Source organism: Catharus ustulatus, chromosome 4, assembly GCF_009819885.2.
Source record: "Catharus ustulatus isolate bCatUst1 chromosome 4, bCatUst1.pri.v2, whole genome shotgun sequence".
NCBI classification, from domain to species: domain Eukaryota; kingdom Metazoa; phylum Chordata; class Aves; order Passeriformes; family Turdidae; genus Catharus; species Catharus ustulatus.
In genome coordinates, this window is record NC_046224.1 from 69,662,468 (window position 1) to 69,683,183 (window position 20,716).

The 20,716-nt window shown below is 45.5% G+C and overlaps 1 protein-coding gene across 1 annotated transcript; it reads right to left on the minus strand.

Moving 5' to 3' along the window:
• Positions 1-1,954: 1,954 nt before the first annotated feature.
• On the minus strand, positions 1,955-12,708 carry LOC116995629 (C-type lectin domain family 7 member A-like). Its single transcript, XM_033058485.1, has 9 exons — positions 12,627-12,708; positions 11,108-11,215; positions 9,695-9,814; positions 8,044-8,137; positions 5,812-5,900; positions 4,379-4,510; positions 3,372-3,514; positions 2,626-2,735; positions 1,955-2,081 (listed from the first exon to the last, which is right to left on the minus strand). Exons 1-9 carry the CDS (start codon positions 12,706-12,708, stop codon positions 1,955-1,957), a joined length of 1,005 nt encoding a protein of 334 aa, XP_032914376.1.
• Positions 12,709-20,716: the final 8,008 nt, after the last annotated feature.

Sequence of the window (20,716 nt, forward strand, 5' to 3'; positions counted from 1 at the left end):
TAAAATGCAGATCACAAGATCAGAGAAGCGTGAACAAGAGCAGCACAGAGGCAGAGGAAACAAAGCACTTCCAATCCAACTTCTGCCCTTGCTAGGGATTTCCTTGCAAGCCAGAGCTGCTCCTAAGTCCTGAGACTTGCTGTGGCTTTCTGGGTTTGATGGGGTTTGTGTAGTTCCACAGAGGCCCCAGGGTGGCTTCCCCTTCCCACCCCTCTGGTGCACAGCTGCTGCCTCTGCTGCCTGCTGAAGGCTCCCAGTGAGGGCCAGTGGCTCCCAGGGAAGAGGCTTTTCCCTGGCCCTGCCTTCAGGAGAGCCCACTTGAGACCAGGGGGCGCATTTCAGCAGCTGCAATATGAAAACAGAAGGGCAGAAATCTATAACACAACACAGAATGCTCTCCCAGCCTCTCCAGTAGAGTGATTGCAAGCAAAGAGCCCCTCCAGCTCAGCTTCCTTCTGGAATAACTCTGCACATCCTGGGCTCTGACACTGACATTGTTCTGCTACAGCTCCATGTTCTGCCTCTGCTCTTTGCAGATTGAAAGTCAGGGAAAGAAGTGCAAATCCATTTCCAAAGCATCTTGATGAGAGCAGTCAGTGAGGAGGAAGGCTGCTGTGAGGAACATCAAAAGGTGCTTTCAAGTCAGACAGAGACAGCTTTCCCTGTAGGATTCCATTTTCCCTTCCAATGGCCACAACATGCTGGGTAGAGATTGTTTGACAGAGCAAATGTTTTCCCAGTGGTAAACCAGGCCAGCAGTGTCACTTCCTCAAGGACTTCACAGAGCTTTCTCCATCCTGCAGCTGATGGAGAGAGCCATGAAAGGCACCAGTAAAGGAGGAATGATTCTGCCTCCAAGGACACACTAAGAAGGAAAATTCTTGGAGTCACAAAAGGCCCAGGGTCCCAAGAGCCACTGAAGCACATGGGGAGAGCATTGGTGACATTCCCTGTCACCTGATCACAGCTCAGTTTTCCTGGTGCTCCCTATTTCTGCTGTTGGCTTGAATTTTTCTGAGCAGGAAAAGCTCTCAGGAATCATTTCCTCCTGTGCACAATCTCCAAGGAAAAGAGGGCAGAGCACGGTGTGGCCATTCCCTGGGGGTCACTCTCACACTTCTCACCAGCTCCTTCACAGCTCACTGTGCCTTTCATTGTTCTGTTTTCTGCCCAGCTCAGCTTCTCTTGGGACTCTGCTCTTCAGGCCTTCGTGGTCTCTGCTGCTCTCCATCCTGTGCCCTTTGCCAGCAGATCCCAAATCTGATACTCCTTCCCTTCCCCACACAGGACTGGGGCTGAATTTATGCCCAGAGCTGTGCTGCTGTAGGATCCTTTCCCTTCTGATGATTCCCATTTCCCCCACAGGCTCTGGGATCCCATGTGCTCATGGAACAGTCTGGGACAGCAGAAGGTTTATCCACACCCACCCCTGACTTTGTCCTGTCCATCCTGGCAAGGACTGGCCTTGCCCTTCCCCACCAGATCCCAACCACAAATCTGTGCTGCCCTTCCCTTGTGGCTGCAGGCAAGGCCAGGCTGTGACCAGCTGGGGAAGGGTCTCCTTGGGCACAGGCAGGGCTGGGAACACTGGGCTGTGCATGGATGGGACTTGCAGAGCCAGGATCTGGTTGGGATCAGCCCTGGCCCCAGCCTGGACTCCTCTCCCCTGGCACTGCCTGCCTGCAGGTGCCACCTGTGGCATGAGACAGTCCCAGAGTGCTCCTGTGTGCCAGAGCCAGCTCTTCCAGAGGGGATCCAGCCAGGCTCACACAGCATCAGGGAAAGGCTGGGCTGAGCTTGGCCGTGAGTCTGGAGGGGGCTGCAGGAGTCCCTGGGAGCAGAGATTGGGCAGGTGAAGAGAAATGAGACACATCCCATCCACGTTTCCTACGGGAAGCTGGGAGAACAGATCAGCATGGAGCTCTTGTTTTTAGCTCTCCTTCTGATGCCTTTTTCACATTGTTACAGTTTTTTCACACATGTTTTGTGTTATTCGGGTTCCACTACAAGGTACAGCTCCTATATTACCAAATCCAATGGTCACGCAGTCACAGTTGCTGTAATATCTGTGTATAGGGAACCTGATCAGGAGAGAAAAGCCAAACGTGATTCCATTCCTGACATGCAGGGAAAGGCAGAGTGGCACCTGCTCAGCTCAGTTACTCTCACTGCCATCAGGAACTGCCTTGCTGCAATCTCCCTCCCAGCCTGCCCTTTTGCCCCCCACATCTCCACTAAAGTTTCTGGACAATGCTTTCCCCTGCAGAAACATTCCCCTGCTTTGCTCCCCTGCAGCCAATGGTGCTGCCATCACCCTCTCTCTTGTCCCTGCCTCCTGTCTCCTTCCTTTCCCCAGGGAACTGCATCCACTCCCATCCTTCCTTGCCCAGCACAACTACAGCTGTGTCCTCTCCTGCCATCCTGACAGGACAGCCCTGTGCTCCCTGGCACTGAAAGGCTCCCTGCCCTTGGCACAGCCATGTGCTCAAGCACCTGCATCTCCAGGAATCAGCTTCCCCCAAAGCACAGGCCCTGATCTCCCTTGGGCTCTCTGCTCTTTGCTCTGCCTTTGGCATTTTCCCTTCCCAGACACTGCATGGCAGGGACTTGCTGGAATGAGCTCACATGGCTGGGTTATGCTCCACGTTGTTGATCCACTTCCACTTCTGCTCCTCTGGCGAGTATCTGAGACCAAGTAAGTAGTACTCATATCGTGATTGTGTGTGAAGGTAATTCTGGAAAGAAAGCCAACAATGGGAATATAATGAAACAATGGAAATGACATTTTCTTCAGCAAAGGCACAGAAGTCTCAGTGCTAAACTCGCAGCCCATTTTGTGTAGCATGTATCCAGGTACAGCCACTCTGTCCAATGATCCAGAGGATGAATTTCTCCATTTTAGAGGCCCCTTATGAATGAAACAGAAATAAGTATACACGTGTGCTGCCATTTTAGCTGTATTTCTTTTCAAGAGGTGAGACTCGATACCTGGGGACACTTTTCCCTTCTCATGGGGAGTACAAACCCTTCTCAGGATTTGTCACAGCCATGGCTCACACAAAGGAGTGTCTGTTCAGCCTCCTTGGCCTGTGAGTAAATCCCTGTAGAACCCCAGCCAGCTGGGCAGGGAGTTTGCTCCTTCCCATGGCATCAGGCCTGGCCACAGAAGCTCCCAGGGCCAGCACTCCAAGGCCCAGGAGGCCTCTCCCTGGGCAGGGCTTTGCTCCCACTGCCAGCACTGGGGTGTCCATGGCTGGCAGCACGGCCCAGAGCCCAAGGACATGTGGCAGGAGCTGGCACAAGTGTCACTGCTCAGCCCTTGGCCAGGCAGCTCCAGCCCCTGAGCAGCTGCCCCAGCACTTGGATCTCACCAGCTCTTCCCTGCTCTCAATGATCACCAGGTCTGAGCCCTTGGCAGCGCATTCTGCACGGGAGGAATTCCAGTCCTTCTTTCTCTTCTCTGGAGAAAAGAAGTAGCATTTTCTCCCATGTTTTTTCCATGGTGGGGGACAGCCTGCAGAAGGGAAGAAGAGGTGTGGAAAATCCATGTTCACACTGACCAAAGGATGCCATGACAAAAGAGAGGTCAGAGAGGCAATTGCAGCCACACAAATGCCTGTGTGCTCCTGCTCAGAATTGTCACCAGAGCACCAGGGATCCCCCACAGGCTCTGCAGCTGATCCCAGCCCAAAATCACCAGGCAGGAGCCAGACAGGGAGCAGCACAGCAAACATGATCCAGCCTTTGCCATCCTTGCTCAGGGCACACAGAGAAATGCTCAGGGCACAAAAGCAGCTCTCCCACTGCCAGAGTCTGCTTTGCCTGATGCACAATTGGGCAGCAGAGGTGCTGCTGAAAGCACCAACATTTGTGTGCATTGCCAGGCAGGGCAGCAGCAGGAGCAGAGAGGGGGAGCTGGAAAGGGGGATGGCATTCAGGGAGACAGGGCCTGCAGGAGACACTTGGGTTGGGCATCCAGCAGCTCCTAAAAACCACATGGAATTGCACTGAGATCAAAGGCTGGCAATGGAGGGGCCTTGGCAAAGCAGCACAGGCACATTGTCCATCCTGCTCCCTGCAGGGCTGGCTACCAGAGGCATTGTTCCTCCTGTCCCTGCCCTGCCTCACACTGCTCTGCTCTGGCAGCACAGAGGCATCACTTCTGCCCTGTGCAGCAGGAATGCAGAGCTGAGCCAGCCCTGCTTCCAAAGGAGGTGCAAATGCAAACCCTCCATGGGCTCCAGAGTTCTCACATGGCAGAGGGGTTGTTTGTTTTCCTTCTAAACAAAATCCTCACACAGTTCCTTTGCTGTCCCCCTTAACAGTCAATCCAAAATGTTTCTAAATGCTCCCTTTGGAATGACAGAGGATTGCCTACCTGGTGCCTCTCCCTGACTGCGTGGTGACTTTGTTGAGCCCTCTTGTCTGGTGGGGGTCATTTGTGTTGTGTCCTGTTTGCTGGTGGGGTACCACGTTGTTGAATCCTGTTGACTGTTTGCAACTGGACCATCTGGAAATAAGAACACAATTTCTACTTGCAAGGAATGACCACTATACCATGAACTATCAGAGCTCTGCTGGACCTCTCTGACCCCCCATCACCCAACACAGAATGCAAACTCTGACTGTTTGCTCGTGATACTGCTATAAAAATTATAAAATGGTCAGGTCAGGTTCCACTGAGAAAAGGTTCATTTACACAAGTCGTATCTTAATAATGATTTAGTTTCTCGAGTTCCATCTGCATGGAAGGTTCTTTGTCTCTTTATATTTCTGGTCACCAAGGCCATACTGAACCCACAAAGGAACTGTAACTAAAGCCACACCTGGATTCAAGTTTAAGGACTCCTCTCTCATGGTAAAGTTAAAGCTGCATTAAATGCTAATTAAACGTGGTTACTTTGTGCTGGTTTAGAAGTTGATTTTAATTTCTCCCATCCCCTGGTGTTTGACACTTTATAAATGTCAGGGTAATGTCACATATCAAACCTGAACACTTTGCCTTGAACAAGAACAATGAATTGCCTCCCCAGCCCTATTTCTAAAGTTCCAAGGGCCAAGGCTTTGCCATGTCACCCCATGTGCTTCTCTGAGCAGGGGGCAAACTCTGGCACTTGAGAGTGATTGGTTGTGGAAGCTTCTTAAGTGTTCTCTGCTATCAAAGGATGGAAAGAAGAAATGGCATCTGAAATTTAAAATTGATGTCTTGAAAACATTCAGAGAAATTTTCAAATGGATTTTATTTTCAGGTGGCGATAACAATAATTTTTCGTCAAAATATTATTTAACTATTTATGTAACTTAACAAGAGTAATGAACTCAATGCAGAGATTGAGGAGAAGGTTTTTACTAAAATAAATTGCAAATAAATTCCTTTAAGTTCTGACTTTGATGCTTCCTTCAAGTGAGTTGTAATTCATAAGCTTGGTAAGATTTTTGCTGTCACATCTTGGCATCATAAAACAACATCATCACCTTGAAATACTCTCAAGGATGGCAATCACAAGACCAACAGGCATTATTTGATCTTGACTGGTTTCCTCAAAACATTTGTACCATAAATTCCTCGGTGTCTGCACATTGTCGTTTTCTCTTTTGACGCACCATTTATTCTTTTGGAATTTTGAACATTCAAACCCATTGACTTTTCTGCAGATTTCCCCTTACATCCATGGGTGGCTAAAAGCTGCTGTCCTTGACCTTCCCACCAGACTTCTGCCCCTCCTGGCTTGGGATGTCATGGCCTGGCCACCAGGCAGTGGCAGAGAGACACAAATGAATTGCCAGGCTTCCATTTTCAGCAGGGCTTACCTGGGACTGTCCAAGACAGAGTGAGGGCCAGCACAGCCAGAACCAGGACAACAACCAGCACAGCAATGTGTGCTCTGGAACAAGGCCTTCTACCTGCAGAGGGACAGAAAAAGAAAGGTGTGGGCAACAGCTGGACAGAAGAACCTTCCCTCTGCATTCCAAGCTGCCCTTTTCAGGCTCACACTGGGACTCTGGAGATTTCCAGATTTCCATGCTGGAGCCTGGCTCAATGTCCTGGTGCTTCCCCACTGGCTCTGGAGCCCTGTGCTCAGGGAGCTGAACAGATCCCAACCTAACAATGGATTCAGGAGAGGTGAAAAGCTGGAGAGTCATCAATCAGGAAGGGGGATTGGTCCAGCCTGTTTCAGGAAGCACAGAAGGTGCTCCAGATGCAAAGATTTCAGCAGGAATAGTTCAGGCTAAATAAGCCCTTGGCTTTGCAGGTTTGTCATTCCTGCAGGATTAAAGCTTTCCTAGAGCAGGAGGTGGCAGCTGTGAGGACATTGTGCTGGCAGTAACTGAGGGAGGACACATCCTATGTGTCAGCAGCAATTCCCAGCTGAAGATGGCAGATTCCTTTGGCTTTGGTGCCCAGGGCAGATGGAATGTGGCAGGAGCAGTGCCATGCCCAGCCTGATGTGCTGGTGAGCCCCAGACTCAGGGGGAGCCAGCAGTGCCCTGGCAGCCCAGAGGGCAAAGCCTGTCCTGGCCATCAAACACAGCCTCAGCAGCCCCTGGGAGAGGGGATCATCCTGCTGTGCTCAGGATCCCCTCTATGGGATCTCCTGGAGCCCCAGGGGCACCTCTGGGCCTCTTGGCATTGGACACCAGCTGGAAACAACCCCCATAAAGCCACTGGCTCCTGCCCCTGCATGGCAGAGAGCAGAAGGGAGATGGGCAAGGGGAAAAGTGGGAAAACTCCTGGGCTGGGATAAAGACAGTTTACTAGAAAAAGAGAAACCTGCATGCAAGCAAAGCAAAGCAGGGAATTCATTCCCCACTTCCCATGGGCAGGCAGGGTTCCAGGCAGGCCCAGGAGAGCAGGGCTCCAGCACAAGTGACAGTGACTTGGGAAGACTGAATTGACTGGAAAACTGCCAGGCTGTGTCACTGAGGTGACTCTGGCACTCAGAATTTTGTCTGGATGGGAGTAAGATGCACCATCCATCACAGCTGGGTGCTATTTAAAGAGCACTGGCTTGTGACCTGGAAGGCTCCTCTGGGATCCCTGATGCCAACACATTGCATTTTCATCCTATCTGGTGAAATTAAAGGGCACTAATTAGACTGAGTTTAACAGTAGGGAAACATTTAGGACTCATGAAAATTAATTCAAATCTAAATATCAATGAATATTCATGCTCCAAACCTGTCTCCCAGATCCAAGGGAATTGGTTGCTATTCTCTCCCAGTGAAGCTGCACTGAGAACATTTTCTTGGTCTTCCAAGATTTTTGGTGTCATTTGGTATCACAAGTGTTTTCTGCAGAGTTTTTTGTGTAAGGCCATTAGTGTCATTGAGTTTCTAAACTTATTTTGCATTATTCACTCAGAATCTGGGATTGATCATGGAAGGGTCTCAAGTTTGCTCAATTATGAAATGATGGAGAGTAAATTACAAAACTATCCAAAATTTCAAAATGATTCCTTGAAATTTTTCAAAGGAAGTGCCACATTGCTCTGATTTTGATTTCTTTTATTTTTAATTGTTTTTCATGCAGATGGTGAGGTTTACTTTCTCTAAAATATCAGGTGTTGTTATAAAGTGAGTATGCATATAGAAATTGAGCACAAGGCTTTGATTTGAAGAAGGTGACAACAACTCCATTTAAAATTGCACCTCGAAATTCGCTGACTTTATCAAGTTAGCTTTTATTCTTAATTATTTTAAGATTGAAATATTCACCCATATACCAATTAAAAGTGCAATAGGCATTATCTGATTTTGTTTCTTTCAAACATTTCCATAATAAATTCTTAAATGTTTCAACACTGTCAGTTTCCTATCAGGTTTTGTCTCTTTTTTTGTTTTTCTTTTTTTAATTTTTAAATATAACCCTTCAAACCACTTGATTCTCTGACACATTTCCTCTTACAGCCATGGTTGGCTGAAAACTGCCATCCTTTACCTTCAAACCAAACCTCTGTTCCTCCTGGCCTTGGATGCCATGGCCTGCACCTCAGTCAGTGGGACAGAGACACAAATTAATTGTTGCTATTACATTTGGAGCACTTACATGGGAGCATCTGAAACACAGCAGTGAGGAGGAGCAGGATTATCTCAGTAACCAGGACAGCAACTCGTGTTGTGGAACAGCAGCTTTTTCCTAGAGAGAGACAGAAAAAAGGAAAGATTAGGGGAGCAGCTGCAATAAAGCCCCTTCCCTCTGCATCCCAAGGTGCCTTTTCAGGCTCCCACTGGCAATCTGGAGCCTTCCAGCTTTCCCTGCTGGAGCCAGGCTCAATGTCCTGCTGCTTCCCGACTGGCCCTGGAGCCCTGTGCTCAGGGAACTGAACAGATCCCAGCCCAGCAATGGTTTGAGGAGAGGTGAAAAGCAGGAGAGTCCTCCCAGCCTGGATTGCACAAGGACACACAGAGGGTGGGTGGGTGAGAGAGGGGCTGCCTGAAGGGGAGGGGGCTCAGTAAAGGGGAGCTAAAAAGGGCTGCTCTGAGAGATTGGCATCCAGGCAGGATGGGTGGCTCTGCAGGAAACATTCAGCAGAGAAGGGCATGGGAGGGAAGATGAATTAATCCCTTGTGCCAGGATTGACTGAGTAAGAACTGGGCAGATCTGTCAGTTCAAGGCAGCTCCTTGTGAGAGCCTCAAGAACTGTAAGATGTATGGCCTAGATACAGCATGGATATACTGACAAATCCCAAGGGATATCTGCTGGGAGACAATGCTAATGCTGTTTTTTCACCCCACTCTTAGAGCTCTCTTTCCATCCAGGCACTAGCAGGCAACAGATCTGATGTGAATTCACAATAAGAAATAAAAAGAAAGTTCTAGAGGATCTCTGGGAACATCAGCTCTGCTGTCCTGAGCACACATCAGCAGAGTGGTTCAGGTTTGAATTGACATTTTCACATCCCCAAGTCCAACTCCCTACTCAGGTGTTGGCCAGAGCAGGATGTCCAAGACCACAAAATAAGACACAGAATGTTCCATATTAATGTAACGCTCAAAACCATCCAGGTATCAAGCACTGAGCCCCCTTGGTTCAATCTACACGCAGAGATAAGGTTTTCTGTCAGTTTAAATGAATTCTGCTGGCTTGTGGAATTAACATCAGTGATGTTCAATTTGTGAACACTGCATTGGATTCACTGTCAAAGTAAAAAGAGCCAATTAGAACAAGAAGAGAGAGGGTAAAAGGATGCCATGACAAAAGAGAGGTCAGAGAGGCAATTGCAGCCACACAAATGTCTGTGTGCTCCTGCTCAGAATTGTCACCAGAGCACCAGGGATCCCCCACAGGCTCTGCAGCTGATCCCAGCCCAAAATCACCAGGCAGGAGCCAGACAGGGAGCAGCACAGCAAACATGACCCAGCCTTTGCCATCCTTGCTCAGGCCAGACAGAGAAATGCTCAGGGCACAAAAGCAGCTCTCCCACTGCCAGAGTCTGCTTTGCCTGATGCACAATTGGGCAGCAGAGGTGCTGCTGAAAGCACCAACATTTGTGTGCATTGCCAGGCAGGGCAGCAGCAGGAGCAGAGAGGGGGAGCAGGAAAGGGGGATGGCATTCAGGGAGACAGGGCCTGCAGGAGACACTTGGGTTGGAGATCCAGCAGCTCCTAAAAACCACATGGAATTGCACTGAGATCAAAGGCTGGCAATGGAGGGGCCTTGGCAAAGCAGCACAGGTACATTGGATTGCCTACCTGGAGCCTCTCCATGGCTGGGGGGTGACTTTGTTGAGTCCTCTTGGATGGTGGGGGACAGTGGTGCTGAGACATTTTGGCTGGGGGAGCTCAATGCTGTGGAGTCCTGTTGGCTGCCTGCTGTTGGACCACCCAGAAATCAGAATACAGTTTGTACTTGCAAGGAATGACCCCTGTGGCACACAGTGTCAGAGCTCTGCTGCACCTCTTGGGCTCCCCCATCACCCAACACAAAATGCCAACTCCCCCTCTTTGCTCATTCCCTGCAAACAGCCCCCAGAGCTGCAGCACACACCAAGGTGTGGCCTTGGTTCCAAAGGGCCAAACTCTGGAACTGACCCAGAACTGCTCCAGCCCCTCTCAGAGCAAAGTGGATGTGAGCACAGCACACACAGATCCACAGCAATGAGAGACAAATGACATCACTGCACATTTTGTGCTCTATTCAATGCAGCTAATTCCACCTCCTTAGGTTGTCCTATTTGTTTATTATTTGTGTTTAATTTGCCCTGTCTCTGGTATTGTCCATTTGACACACATCAGAGCACTATCAGATATGTTCCCTGTACTCTTTGCCTTGAAATACAAAAAGCAATTACCCCACCTAAGCCTGTGTTTTACACCAAACACATTAAAGGTTTTGACAATTGTTCACCACTTCTGAGAAGCTGGGAGACTCTGGGATGTGAGTGGGGTTGGTTGTGGAAACCTTTCAGACTGACTCAATTATCAAAATATGGAATGAGTCAACAAGCAATATCTGACATTTAAAACTTATCAATTGACAACTTTCAAAGAATATACCACATGGCTCTAATATTTCTTATGTTTTTCAGGGAGATATAATTTTTTTTTTCTGTGGAACGAATGTATCTTTCTAGGTAGCTCAGATACTGTTGTGAGATCAGTGATATCCATTCAGACACTGAGTACGAGGCTTTTCGTTCAGAAAGGTGACAAAATTTCCTTTAAGGTGTAACTTTGCCATCTCTCTCAAATAAGCTTTTATTCAGAATTATTTTCAGACTTTTGGTATCATACCTGGGTGCCATGATACAATATCATCAACTCAAAATATTCTCAAGGATTACAATCACAGTAAGGATAAGCATTATCTGATCTAGACTTGTTTCTTTAAAACATTTGTATCGTCAATTCTGCAGTCTTTGAACATTGTCAGTTTTCAATTGGGTTTTGGATTTTTAGCTGATGGATTTTAAAACTTTCAAACCACTTCCCTTTTTTTTGTTTGTTTTTTTTTTCCTCTTCCAGCAATGGTTGGCTAAAAACTGCTGTCCTTTGCCTTAACACCACACTTCCACTGCCCTGTCTTTGGATGTCCTGGCCTGCACCTCAGTCAGTGGCACAGAGACACAAATTCCTGGCCAGGGTTACATTTTTAGCAGGACTTACCCCTGAGTGTCACATACAGGGCTATGAGCACTACGAGGATCATCACAGCCAGGACAGCAGCCAGTGCAGCAACTCTGGAACTCAGAGCTCTGGAGCAATGGCTTTTACCTGGAGAGGAGCAGAAACACAGATCTGGGCAGCAGCTGCAATAAAGCCCCTTCCCTCTGCATCCCAAGGTGCCTTTTCAGGCTCCCACTGGCAATCTGGAGCCTTCCAGCTTTCCCTGCTGGAGCCAGGCTCAATGTCCTGCTGCTTCCCCACTGGCCCTGGAGCCCTGTGCTCAGGGAACTGAACAGATCCCAGCCCAGCAATGGTTTGGGGAGAGGTGAAAAGCAGGAGAGTCCTCCCAGCCTGGATTGCACAAGGACACACAGAGGGTGGGTGGGTGAGAGAGGGGCTGCCTGAAGGGGAGGGGGCTCAGTAAAGGGGAGCTGAAAAGGGCTGCTCTGAGAGATTGGCATCCAGGAAGGAAACCAGCTCTTTTCTGGAAGGTAGGGATAAGTATTGGATAAGATTTGTGCACAAAATAAGAAAGCAGCTGGCAGGCATTTCCTAGAAAGTCACAAGAAGAGAAATTTTAAAATGTTATTGAAGCTATATAAAAACTTGAAATTATAAGGAAAGTGAACAATTCAATCAGGTGACATCTACTGTGGTTCCCTGTCAAGTTAACTGTGAATTCACTTGTTGAAAAGGGTGATTAACCCCTGTTTTCTGGGATGTTCATAACTCCACACATCTGAAAAGCCATGCAGAAGGTCACAATGTGAACTGAAGACAATCACTGGGTGGCAAGAAGTAATTTCTGTCTGAGTGAAAGGAGTAATAGAAAGAAAGAAAAATGAAAAATCAAATACAGAAACCCATTGTATGAAACCAGATTTTTGAGAGGTATTTTTATGTAGACATTACAAAATCAGTGCAAACATTTATGCAATAATATTAAACTCAGTAAAAAACTCAGTAAAAAAAGATAAATCTTCGGTTAGAATTTTGCAAAGTGTTTGATCCCAAATCAGACTAAACCTGTCCATGAACCATTTCACACCTGTGCATTACACCAGCAGTTGGTACAGCCAGAGCAGCAGGAGGAGCCCTCAGGCAATGCCTGCTGTGCTCAGGGAGCAGGAACAGCTGTGCACCAGATGCTGCAAACTCCAGCAACAGCAGCCACTCCATCCTCAGCACTTTGCTGCAGGAATCTCAGTCTGCTGGGGGACACCAGGCCTGGGGCAGGAGCAATGGATGCTCAGCTCTGGAATAGTCTCCAAAATGGATAAAAACTGCTCCTCATATCACACCAGAGACACTGCCTCACACTTGCACCTTAGCAAGAGAAAAGTAAATCTGATAACAACTTGTCTTTGTAAATATAAACAACCCTATCTGGACACTGCACCTGCAGTTTTCCAGCACTGGCCCTCATGCTTCCCTTGTGCTCCAAGGAACTCTCTCAACAGATGTGGGAGAGAGAGACTGGAGAATGCAAAGAAAGCTCAGTGCTCAGCACTGGACCTACCTTGGACATCAGGGACCGTCTGGATTCCGGGTCTGGTTAATTCAGGCAAGTTCAAGTACGAGTTCATGACATTTTCTGCCATTCTTGTTCCCCTCTGTTCTCTCCTCCTTCAGCTGTTCTGAGAGTGATGCTCTGGGCTGGGTACAACTCAGAGCTCCCTCCTCTTTCTAAACTTCAGCAGGAAGTTCTTGACTCTTCCAGTCACGCATAAACTTATAAAGAAAAGAGAAGTCTATTTCTGCTTCATCTTTTGATGGCACAGGGTTTTATGTCAGTAACGTGAGAAAACATAAGCTCATGATCTCCCTGAAGTTTTGGGAAGTGGTTCTGGCATTGGAAGTGTCTTGAGTTCCCACAGCTTCACACACCCACACACAAGCAGTGCTTTGTGTTTTGGAAAGAAAAGCTTTATTCCATGCAATGGAAAGGAGATGAACTGTACAGGGGCCCAGCACTCAGCCCAGGCAGTTGAGTGGAGCTCTCTGGGGCACCCAGAGCACATCAATAGATCTGCCCTGTCCTGTGCACAATCTCCAAGGAAAAGAGGGCAGAGCACGGTGTGGCCATTCCCTGGGGGTCACTCTCACACTTCTCACCAGCTCCTTCACAGCTCACTGTGCCTTTCATTGTTCTGTTTTCTACCCATCTAAGCCACTGTTGGGAGTCTGTTTTTCATGCCTCCTTAATCTCAGCTAGAGTCTGTCCTGTGCTTCTTCACAGCAGATGCAGATTTACCAAAATATGAGTATTGGTCTAATACCGATACTCAACTGTGACGGACAAAAGACTCTCTAACAATTTAAAGTTAGAAAGGGTGTGTTTATTCAGCTCTGGGCAGCAGTATTGAGTAGCCCCTAATATGTCTGGTTGTTTGGATGCATTTCAAAGTGGCAAATGCTTTGTTTTGTGTTCAGGCATATATTTTGTCATATTCTAAATTCCATCACATATATATCCCAACTGTTTTCTCATAGAACAGGGCTCTAGGTTAATGGTTTGCCACTTCCCCTCAATTTCTCATGCCCTGAACATTCTATATTCAGAAGCGTACCATACAGTCTCTTCATGATTTAGTCTTAGAGCGACTATTGGACGTATCAAGTTCACAGATGCATTGTGTATAGTTAAATCAAAGTCTGCTATCATATTTGTTACAGGGTCATAAGTAAAATTGACCAAGACCTACCAAGATTGAAGCTCTTTTTTCATTTCAGAGGCATTATCCCAAACAATTTTGTAAATTTTATCAGGGAATGCTCTTTTCTTACCTTCCTTGATAACTGTGGCAGCAAATGACTGCATCCACATTTGTGCTTGAGTATGTTTAAGAGCTAGAGAAATGTTCACACTAGCTGTGCTTAGTGCTTTAATTATTACTTCTTGGTCTCACTCTCCTATATTTTCCTATTCTGGTAATATTTTGGTTAATTTTAATAATTGTTACTTAATGCTAACAAAAAAGATGGCAAAGGCTGCTATAATATAATCAAATCACTTTCCATCACAGTCAATTTGTTCATTAACACTTTTGAATCTATTGTATTTCAAACTCTCAGTTTCATTCTTAATATCTCAGTGAAATCTCTCTTTCTTAAAACTAGAGGGCCTACAGCTTTGAAGGCAAGCAGTCTAATCCATAAAAAGACTTTTGAGAAATGGGGCACATTCTGGCCAAATGGCAGAAGCACTTACTTGCACTCTCATTTCTGGCTCAATTTTTGTTCTTTTTCTTTTGAAATAATTGGAGTTTACATTGTTACAGCCCTCTTTGACACTGGTGGAGTTGTTTGGCTTTGATTTGTGAAACTCAATTCAGTGATGTTAAAATCAACATTAAACCCTTCTGCTGCTTACCCCATGATTTTAAGTCTAAATTTATGACACGTGGTCAAGCATTTGTCACAAGATCTAAGACCAACTTGGATGAGTCCCATAGGTGGATGGTGAGCTCATGGAACCCATTTTTTTATGAATGCAAATTCACATACTTTAAACATTTTTCCTTTCCCACATACTTGCATTTGTGACCCTTAACATTCTGCTAAAAGCCCTAGGAGAGTGGGGATTGCAGTTATAGCAGTGACCACTGGGGTCACAACTGTTCACATTATGTCCATGATAACTTAAGTCCATTACTCGCTGTTCCTAGTGAATTTCAGCTTCAGGTCTCTGTTACCTGGTGCAGTCTTCTAAATTTCTTCAGGAGCTTTCTTCAATCAGGAGTGATGGATCCAAGCTCTCTGTTCTTTCATCTTGACTGCTGTGAAGGTGGTGAGGAGTACCTGGAATAGTCCTTTCCACTGTGGTTCTAAAGTTTTCTCTGCAAAAGGCTTAACATATATTTAATCCCCAGGTTGTACATCATGAACTGGCCCAGCTAATTATCTGCTTTGGACCCCAGGTACATAGTTTCCAATTTCTTTAAGTTGATTATTTAGAGTCACCATATATTTATGTGAGTTTTTTTCTCTACTTGAATGGGTGTTATTCCTTCTTGGACTGCCATATAATATTTCAAAAGCCTTAATTTCCCTTTTCCTCTTGGTTATGTTCTAATCCCTACTAATGCCAGTGGAAGAGCCTGGGGCCAAGGCAAATTTGCCTCTTGCCCCAGCCTAACAATTTATTGTTTGATTAAATGGTTCATTTTTTCCACTTGGCCACTGGATTGAGGGTGATATGGAGCATGCAATTCCCAATCTATTCTGACGTGGCGACTAATTTGCTGTACAATTTTCAAGATAAAATGTGGCCCTCTATCAGAAGATATAGTGACTGGGACTCCAAAGCATGGTGTTATTTCTTGTAACAATGCCTTGGTCACTTTTCTTGCCTTACCTGTCTGGGTAGGGAAGGCTTCTGGCCATCCTGAAAGGGTATTTGTTAACAATAATAGGTAGCATTACCGCCCTTTCCTGGGCAATTTCGTAAAATCAATTTGCCATTGCTGCCCAGGTCCACAGCCTTTCCCAATTTGTCCAACTTGAGGCTTTGGAAAGTTTTTAGGATTAGTTTGGTGGCAAAAACCACACTGATGAGATACTTGTGCTACTGTGCCTTATAATTTTCTAGCTAGAATTCTATCTTTTAAATAATTGCATAGGGCATCTATCTCCTAATGTGTTTTCTCATATTCTTTTAGCACTAATGGCCACAACAAGTAGAAAGGTACTACAATTTTCCTTTCTTGTTACAGCTCACCCCTCCTGGTTATAAATTGCTTCCTTTTTCTTAATAAGTTTCTTATCTTTTTTGTTATATACTGGCTTACCTTCAATACAGATCTTTCCATTTGGTATTAATGCTAACTCGACCATTTCATTGGGTACCTCACCTTTGGCTGCATCTTTTGCCTCTCTGTCCGCCAGCATATTTCCTTCTTCCAATTCTAAGCTCACTTTTTGGTGTGCCTTGATGTACATAATAGCTACCTTTTCAGGTAATTGAACTGCACCTAATAGTTGTAGTATTTCTTGTGCGTGTTTAATATTTTTCCCTTGTGAGTTCAGCAGTCTTTTTTTTTTTTCCTCAAAAAGTTTTGTGTGCATGGACCGCTCTAAATGCATACCTTGAGTCTATATAAATGTTGCTTTCTTTTCCTTTGCCAGCTCTAAGGCCCGGGTTTGGTACAGTAATTTCACAATTATAAGCCGCACCTGAATATAAGCCACAAGTTACAATACAGAGTGTGATAAAAGATATCTGTTCTATCATCATCTGTTTAGGGTGGGGGCAGTGATCCTTATCTCCATGGCAGACATTCTGCTAATGGCCCATCCACTGAAACCAGGCAGGGCATTGTTCTTTATCTTTTCACAACCCATCCTTCCTCCAGCCAGTCATTTTCTGCTCATGGCCATTGAGTCCCACTGTGGGACTGATAAAATTACTGCATCCCATTGGAAGTTGCTCCAGCCAGGGGGAAGAGCCCAACATTCCTTACCAAGATAAAAACAGAGGTTTTGGGACACTAAGGGAGCCCCTTTCTCCACTGGACTCCAGAGGAAATCCGGATTTCTCCACATCACCACTGGACCTCCGGAGGCAAACTGCACCTTGTACAGGAGCACTGCTCCAACTGAATCACATCTGTCACTGCAGGAGGATGCAGCCACCATTTAATGGGACTGCTGCCAACACCCTGCCTGACAGGGTGTCAGGTTGTACTCTGACTGTGTCAGGGTTTGGAGTTTGTTTCTTTGTAGTACTGTATTTCTATTTTAATTTCCCTAGAAAAGAAATGTTATTCCTAATTCCCATATTCCTGAAAGCCCCTTGATTTCAAAATTATAATAATTTGGAGGGAGGGGGTTTACATTCTCCATTTCAAAGAGAAGCTCCTGCCTTTCTCAGCAGACACCTGTCCTCCAAACTAAAACAGCAACTTTTCATTCTTTGTCCATATATAAGCCGCACCTGATCATAAGCCGCACTTTGGGTTCAGACCAAAATTTTAGTCAAAAGGGTGCGGCTTATAATTGTGAAATTACTGTAATTATTTCAGCTTTTTGCACAGAGGTGTTTGTTGGCAATGGTCTGCATGTGATAACCACATACCCAGCGTGTCCTTTTCTACTGATGATCAGTGAACCAGCTCTCAGCGTCTTCAAGAGGGGTGTTCCTCAGATCCAGGAGACTGGAGTAGGTGGCTTCAATGGTCTCCAGGCAGTCGTGGATCACTGGTTCTCCCTCACTCTCACTGAGGAAAGAAGCTGGGTTCACAATGTTAGTTACCACAATTCAACATCATTTTGTTCTACCAGTATGGCCTGGTACTTTAGAAATCTTTGTGGGGAAAGCCAATGTTCCCCTTTTGCCTCCAGGACTGCAGGCACTGTGTGGAATACTGGCACGCTCATCTTCTGGCCTAGGGTGGACTTCCATGCGTATGGATGTACACTGCTACTGCTACAACAGCTCTGAGGCACCCTGGGCACCCCTTGGCTGCCATATCCAGCTGTTTGGAGAGGTTGGCAACTGCCCTCTGGTATGGTCCCAGGTCTTGTGCCAGTACTCCCAGAGCAATCTCTTGTTTTTTGCGAGGAAACAGAAAAATGGTTTACTTACGTCTGGAAGTTCCAGGGCTGGAGCTGACATAAGAGCCTTCTTTAGTTGGTCAAAAGCTCGTGTTGCTTCTGTTGTCCACTGAAGATCCCTGCTTCCTTCCATGATTAAGGCACACAGGGGTTTAACGAACAATCCACAGTTATAAATCCACAGTCTGCACCACCCTGTCATGCCCTGTCACGCCTAGAAAGGTTCTCAGTTCTCTTACTCTCTAGGGTTTTGGGGTTTGGCATATTGCTTCCTTGCAGGCTTGCTTCAAGGTCCTTTGTCCAGCACTCACTTCATAGCCCAGGTAAATAACTGTTTGTTTCACCATCTGGGCTTTCTTTTGGGATACCCGATACCCCTGCAGGCCCAAAAGTTTAGGAGGCTTACTGTCCAATCCACACAAGCCTCCTGGGTCTGGGTGGCTATTAAGAGGTCATCCATGTACTGAAGCAGTTGTCCTTCTCCTGGTGGGAGTTCCCAAGACTTCAAATCCTTTGCCAGCTGTTCTCCAAATATGGTAGGGGAGTTCTTGAACTCCTGGGGTAGTACACATCATGTGAGCTGAGTTTTACATCTAGTTTTGGGATTCTCCCATTCAAATGCAAAAATTTTCTGTCTGGCTTCATGGAGAGGAAGGCAAGACAAAGCATCCTTCAAATCTAAAACAGTAAACTAGGTTAATTAAGGTGTCAGATGAGTTAACAAAATGTCAGTTATTATATTAACATCTCTTAAATCTTGTACTAACCTGTTTGAATTCCATTTCTGTCTTCCCTTTTCAAGGGATATTGTTTAACCCTCACCAATTGCTTTCCATCTTTAAGCCAGATTTGTGCTAGTAGAGCATTCTTTGCTCTCCCTGGTATATTAGAGGCTCACACTCTAAGGAACACCTCATTCATATTTTCTTAATAATTTTTCTTTATTTTCAGCTTCAATTTCTTTGGTTATTAACCTTAGGCTTAACAATTTTGCATATTGTTGATCTTTTACCTCCAAACTAATTTCCCTATCTTTAAATATTATTTTGCTTCCAGCTGCTCTAGCAGATCCCTGCGCAAAAGTGCAGCTGGAGCTTTAGGCATATGCAAAAATTGATGAATTCTCTACTGTTTCCCCAATTTATACTTTAGTGGTTTGTAAAAATATGCTTTTTCAAACTGGTCAGTAGCCCCCTTTATTATAACATAACTATTTATTACAGGTATCAGGGCTTTATTTAACATCAAATATGTTGTTTTTGTGTTTACTATCAATTCAATTTTTAGGTATCTTTGACTTGTATATTTATTAAACTTACAATTTTCAACAAACTGCACAACAAAACACAACACTTGGGTTAAAGTCACAGCTCCTTCTTGGACAGGGAAGTTCCTTTAGCTTGGGATCATTCTCTGAACTTTTTATTCTTTGACATATAATTATACCATCAAAGAGAAAAGGAAAGAAATTAAAACAACCAACAAAAGAGGGGTTAACGTGAAAAAACAGTGAACCAACTCACTTAAAATAACTCTTTTAAAGCTCAGGTAACCGACCAAGACAACTGGTTATTTTTTTTCAACACAAATTGGCAATAGATTTTGTTTCAAAATGTTCACTACACACACTGCACAACTAAAGAGAAACTCTTTTATTCACCTCTAAGCGAACTCATATCACAACCACTCTCAAACACTTTGCTTACAAAACTTACATGAAATAACAGAGCAAAGATTTATTTTTTCTTTCCTTTAAATTGCTCATTACAGGTTGCTAGTAAACCAAACATTTCTCGTTATACCTTGGGTTAAATATTTGTAAAGCCAGGCCAAAAATCTGTCCAATTTTGGCCAAGACACAGTTTCTCTGTGGTGGAGGGGGGCAGCAGCTTTGGACTCATGTCGCTGCCTCACCCCTCTACACTCAGAAACTAACTCTTTACACCAGCAATTCTAAAACCTCACAAATAACTAGCTATATTTTTCACAGTTAAAACAAACAGCCAGAATGAAAACTTTTCAAGGTTGAGCAGAAACAGAGACATTGCCTACGCAAAAACTCGGATCACCCCACCAATGTCTGTTGCCGGGATGTTGCTGGACTATGCTGGGCATAATTTTCAGACTGTCTCACACTGCTCACTTCTTTTAAACACAAAACAAACAGCTCAATCACACACAACTGCTGCTCTCACTCAGTAATATGCTGTCCACAATTCTGCTGCTTACACACACACAGCCTAGCTCATGCAATTCACATAGTGCAAGTGCTCCAAATTCCTCCACTTTTTAGGTGTCTACGACTCAGGTGTAAATTTCAAAATTTTTTCACAACTTACACATACAAAACTTTTGCCAACACACCCTCCAAACCAATACCAAATTCCACAGAGAGTTACAAACAAATCCACTTTAGGCCTTTCCACTGTGCGCATGATGTCTCGCAGTGTCTTATGAGTTTGGTTCTCATAAAGGCACCTATCTTTAATTTCTAAACATACCTTTTTGTCCATGTCTCCAGCAGTTCTAGTTCTGCTCCCTGGGGTGCTAGCGAGGAAAAGGAGCCCTCCTCCTAGGAAGATCCCAGGTGGGTGCCCTAGAGGGGTCCTGAACCCCTTCGCCAGAGAGAAGTGTCCCACCAGAATCGCCAAATAATTTACTAAAATATGAGTATTGGTCTAATACCGATACTCAGCTGTGACAGACAAAAGAATCTCTAACAATTTAAAGTTAGAAAGGGTGTGTTTATTCAGCGCTGGGCAGCACCGTGGGGTAGCCCCCTAATACACACTGCGAAATTACAGGTGGTCACAGAGTCTATTTATTGACAAAAGGTTCAAACAAATACATATTCATAATACCAGCCCCTCCCATCTCTGCTTCCTATGGTAATTAGCTTGAATGGCTACTAAGCATGCGTGGATGGCTTCTTGAATTAAGTCTGGGGTCGTTTTAGCGGGGAGGGGTCTTAAAAAGAGGAAGAAAGGCGAGTCTTCCTCACCCTGACATTTTCTGTTAATGACAATACAAATGGCTTTTGGGGCAACTCCAGTT